This window comes from Sinocyclocheilus rhinocerous, unplaced genomic scaffold (genome assembly GCF_001515625.1).
Source record: "Sinocyclocheilus rhinocerous isolate Xijiao unplaced genomic scaffold, SAMN03320098_v1.1 scaffold1238, whole genome shotgun sequence".
Lineage (NCBI taxonomy): Eukaryota > Metazoa > Chordata > Actinopteri > Cypriniformes > Cyprinidae > Sinocyclocheilus > Sinocyclocheilus rhinocerous.
The window spans coordinates 840706-846099 of record NW_015662954.1 but is presented as its reverse complement, the minus strand read 5'-3'; the positions used below and the strand labels follow the sequence as shown (position 1 = coordinate 846099).

The 5394-nt window shown below is 34.9% G+C and overlaps 1 protein-coding gene across 1 annotated transcript in view; it reads right to left on the bottom strand.

Annotated features, from left to right (window-relative positions):
- LOC107728551 (myocyte-specific enhancer factor 2B-like) overlaps positions 1-5394 on the bottom strand; it is a 17641-nt gene that overhangs the window by 10201 nt on the left and 2046 nt on the right. The window contains exon 2 of the mRNA XM_016538753.1: positions 433-515. Coding sequence (XP_016394239.1) covers positions 433-486 — 54 coding nt within the window. The 5' untranslated portion in view covers positions 487-515. The remainder of the gene's footprint in view (positions 1-432; positions 516-5394) is intronic.

The window sequence follows — 5394 nt, the reverse complement described above, 5'->3', positions numbered from 1 at the left end:
TCCTAATTTGCTGCTTATTAATAGTTAGTAAGGTAGTTGTTAAGTTTAGGTATTGGGAACAGAAAGCACAGTATATGTGCTTTATAAGTACTAATAAACAGATAATATGTTAATAATAGGCATGCTAATAAGCAACTAGTTAATAGTGAGAATGGGTCCCTATACTAAAGTGTTACCAAAACATCTTGATCAAAATTAAATATTGTTTTAAATATTGTTTCCGTGTGGGTGAAATAAAAAAAGGTCACTGATAATAATACAGGATAACATCCACCAATCAAATCCTAATTGCTAAAATCAAACTCGCCTTACATTATTTCCTACTAAATATTCAGTTTCAAACAAAACAAAAAAAGTCTATATTATAGAAACAAAATATGTTCGGATGTCATTTCATGTATTTTAACAGCATGAAATTAAATAAGTACAAACCTGTCGATTTCGCTGGTCAAGAATCCGAGAGATCTGTATTTTCTTCCGCCCCATGATGCTTGGTGTTCGGAGCGGGTTTTTTCCTAAATCAGCAGGACAGAAGGAAAAATTTAATTTAGTAGTAGAATGTGTGTCATTTTTATTTGTTTACACTTTTTACAGCATAATATAAAATAAAAAAATTATATTATAAATAACAAATAACATTTAATATATAAAATAATATAATAAAATAAACATATTATATATTGCTATATATATAATGAAATATATGTGCACAACAGTTCACAATTCATTGCCAGTCATATTGCTGCAGTAACATCAGTATATGTATTGCTTTTGTAAATATAGTGGGAACTGCTCATGTGTGATGTGATCAGCCAATACCAACTACCAGCCGTTTGTGTACTTATACCCTCCAGAGGGTCAGTAGGGAATAAAGTTAACCCGGGCGCACAGGCTAACACCCCCGCAGTCTGGGTTATCCCAACACAAACATGAGCATTTCCACAGGGCACGGGTTAAAAATATGTCATCTCCATTTAAAGGTAGAGTAAAGTTAGCATTAGCGTTACAACCGCACTTAGAATAATAGTGCATTTCGATGAAGGGAAAGTTCCTGTCCACCCCCTGTTCTCCCATGAGCGAAACGGACACCAACAGTTGATCTTAGGGGGGGTTATGTAAAGTTTCCTGGTTGAGGGACATCAGTCACTGTCGCATAGTAAAATGCTAGTAGCTAAAGCTAACACTTCATTTTATTTTGGGCTTCAAAAAACATTAAAATTCTCCACTCAGCACATCTGCTTTGCTATTTTCATGCACATTTGATAGTGAAGTCACACTAGAATGACTATTTTTAGCTAAATTGCTAGTAGCTAACATTTAGGTAAGTTACGGCATTGTAGCTAGAATCTGCTAAGCTGTTTGCTGCATTAAACAGCATTGAGATTCTAGTAGCTGACATAGAAAGCAAAAAACCTTCAGTAGAAAATATCTTCAAGTTTCTAAACAAGAATGACACTTATCTGATGTTGATAATAACCACAATTCATTGCAAAAACTGCAAAAATCAAGACCTCTGGTATGTACGCTAAGCTTATAGCTTCATTTGACTTACAATTTTCACATAGGCCAGTAATATCAGGCCATAAATCAGTGAAATACAATCATATATTTGGCTTTGCTAATGTATTAGCTATCAATCCCATCTTTCAGACCTACTCATTCCCCATGAAAAAAATACTATAGTACTTTATAGTAAATACTATAGTGTTTTTTAACCATACTATAGTAAAGTGTATTATACTGTATATATTAAAGCAATAAGCCCCAAGAAACCGTGGTTTACAGTGAATTTATAACAGCTAAGGGGCGTTGTTAGGCACGACACGAAGCGGAGTGCCTAAAACCCCCTTAGCTGTTATAAATTCACTTGCTGGTTTAAGCTGGTCCTTTGCTGGTTTAAGCTGGTCCTTTGCTGGTTTAAGCTGGTCCTTTGCTGGTTTAAGCTGGTCCTTTGCTGGTTTAAGCTGGTCCTTTGCTGGTTTATGCTGGTCCTTTGCTGGTTTAAACTGGTCCTTTGCTGGTTTATGCTGGTCCTTTTGCTGGTTTATGCTGGTCATGTGCTGGCAAAGGACCAGCATAAACCAGCAAAAGGACCAGCATAAACCAGCAAAGGACCAGCTTAAACCAGCATTCCAGCGTCAAAACATACCTAACCAGCATATGCTGGTTTTTTCAACAGGGATATTTGTTTATATTACTATAGTTGTTATATTACTACAGCAGCTATAGAATTACCACAACAAATTAATTCAAGTACTTTACTATAGTATGGTTCAAAAACACTATAGTATTTACTATAAATTACTATAAAAAAAAAACAATCTATAAATTAGTATTTTTTCATGTGGGCTGCTGTTAGCATGGTGGCTAACCGCTAATGTAAAAACCCCGGGACTTCAGCTATGCTTTTTTCTCTCATATTAGGCATATGTAACCTCATCTATTTTTAAAATCTTAAAGCCAGTGGTTTACGGAGAGAGTGATGCTGTTCCCACGATCCATGAGTGGCCGTTGCCCTCACACCCTCCCCTTGGCACACAGACGGACAAGTGGAGGAATCCTTGTTTTGTGCCATTATAACCATATAAAGACAATACCAGTAGGCTATGATATTCTCCATACACAGACACACACACCTAAAAGGCTTTGACAGGTGGCCTGCATCATTGTCGGGCAGTTGGTCATGAGATATAAATGTAATGCGAGGAAGTGAGAAGCATTTGTGACAAGATCACTATCACCAAACAACGTGTTGGGCTAAGTTCCTCAAATTTGTGAATGCCTTTGCTCGCAAACCAATGCGACTATAAGCATCATTACAATGTGTTGTTGTTGTTTTGAGCTTTAAGTCAGGTTTTGGGAGACTAATCAACAAACTGATTGGTGATGCTATAGTAGACACAACCACAGACAGAAACATCATGCCCAATACACTCAGCAATTCATTATCAATTTTTTTTTTAGTTCTGGCGAATTGGTGGCAAATTTATATGATCTCATTTGTAACACACTGATGGTGGCTTGATGAGAAATAGCAAGCGAACAAAAGGTCAAACTGCCTGCGAATTTATACGTTTTCATTGATCTGCTTACGGCCCACTGACAGTTAATTTCAGAGGTGGACCATTTCTAAAAATCGTATATTTTCCTATTAATTAAATAATAAAAAAATAATTCTAATCCACCACCAATTTGACAAAACATAAAATAGTTACGCTTTTTTCTATCTATCTATCTATCTATCTATCTATCTATCCAATATACACACAAATGACGCCAGTCATTTACTCAAATCATATGAATACTTATGAATTCTGAATGCAAGTTCCAAGACTGAATGTTATATATGCACACTATTTTTAATACAGTATATACAGTATATACTTGTGTGTGTGTGTGTGTGTTTAAAAAAAGGCAACCTTTGCTGAAAATCCAGTACTTGGGTTTCAGTAATGCTACATTTAAGCCAAAAGAAATTATTTCAAGAAACAAGAAAACAATTTTATTTCACAAATTCAAATAGTTTGCACACAATTAAATAGTGATTAAATGTTCAAAAATTACGCTGCTCAACTTACTTCATTTCAATTAGCTAATACATACAGAAAAAAAGGTAATTTCTTAACTACTTCAGTTGGACTGCACATAAAATAAAATAAAAAAGTAAAAGATGTATGTAATAATGCAACAATTGAACAAAGGACCTAGTTTTTCCACAGACAGAAAAAAACACACACTCTTATGGCAATCTTATGGTGAATTGCTCGGGAATTCGTATGATCTCATTTGTACGTTTTCATTGATCTGCTTACGCCCCACTGATGGTTAGTTTGAGAGGTGGACCTTTTCTAAAAATCATATACATATACATTTAAATTAAAAAAAGAAAACCAATTTACTTTACAAATTTAAATAGCTTGCACACAATTAAATAGTGATTCAATGAAAGATGTAGTATGTAATAATGCAACTATTGCACCTCAGGATCCTGTCTGCCCACGGTGTACATTCAGCTTCCTGTGAGATTCTCCCAGAGGCCAGACAGTGGAAAAGAATACACACACACAGTGGCAATGGTACGCTGACGGGCTCCCGCAGAGCAGCACTCACTCTGGGGCCGAAGGGGACTAATTGCTGGGTCCCTCACGGGGCCAAAACCATCAGAGCTCCAACAACAAACACGTCTGTCGAGACTAGTCGAAGCTGTTTGGGCAGGGGAATGAAAATACATGAGCTCTAGAACGCTAGAGCAAATAATAATTTGCTAATGGCCGTCCAAACTGTTTCAAAACCATATGCAACTGGCACCTGTAGAGTACAGACAGTTCGGCTGTTGGTGGCTGAAGCTAATGGCTGGTATGTGCGTGTATCGGTGGGATGAGAAACCTGCGTGCGCCAAAAATAGCAAGTAAGATTTGTATTTGCATACCAAATGACAAGAGCAAACGGTCTAAGAAGCTCAAGAAGCAAAAGAAAGGCTACATATGCTTTCGAAATGATTATGGCACAACATTATCATTTGTTTATGGTGCAGTAAATGCACATCAGGTAGGTAAATGTCAATATATGAACTGGATGCATGGTTTCTGTATTTTGCAAAATGCAACATGGTCCCTGGGGTATAAATTTACATCCTGGTGTAAGAAGGTCTGTTAGATTGCAGAAATGTGTTTTGTGGTGGATTTCACCCTTTGACCTTTGTAAACTGTTTAAGTGGCAAAGCATACAACTGCAAAGCTGGGTTTGATTGTCAGGGAGTGCGTATATTACAAAAATGTACATTTAGAATGCAATATTTGCAGATTTGGACAATAGATAAATAAAGAATTTGCAAACTCAATAAATATAATTGGATATCTTTGGTATAATCATTTTGAAATAACACGGAAACTGTAAATCTGCACTAAACCTGTAAATCTGTTGAGAAAAAAGCGTTAACAACACTTTGTGTAATAAATAAAGCGTTATGCATTCGTTTCTCACGTTCTCAGGTAACACATTGATGGTGGGCTTGATTAGAACTAGTGAGCGAACAAAAGGCCTAATTTTCTATGCTTTAAATCTTGAATTGTATATACATATTTATCAAACTATTATAGTATTTTGCAATATTTTTTTGTTTTGTTTTTAAATAATATTTTTATGCTTATAGCATTTGAAAAAATATTTTTATATTATTATTATTAGTAGTAGTATGTATAAATATTATTAATTGTAATATATTATTTATATTTATGCATTGCTAAATAAATAATTAATAATCGTATTACTACTATTATTAATACTTCATTAGAATTAATACAATATTAATATCAATATGTATATAGAGTGAAATTATTTAGCAATACCCATTTATATTTTATTTATTGTATGTGTGTGTGTCTGAAGCATATA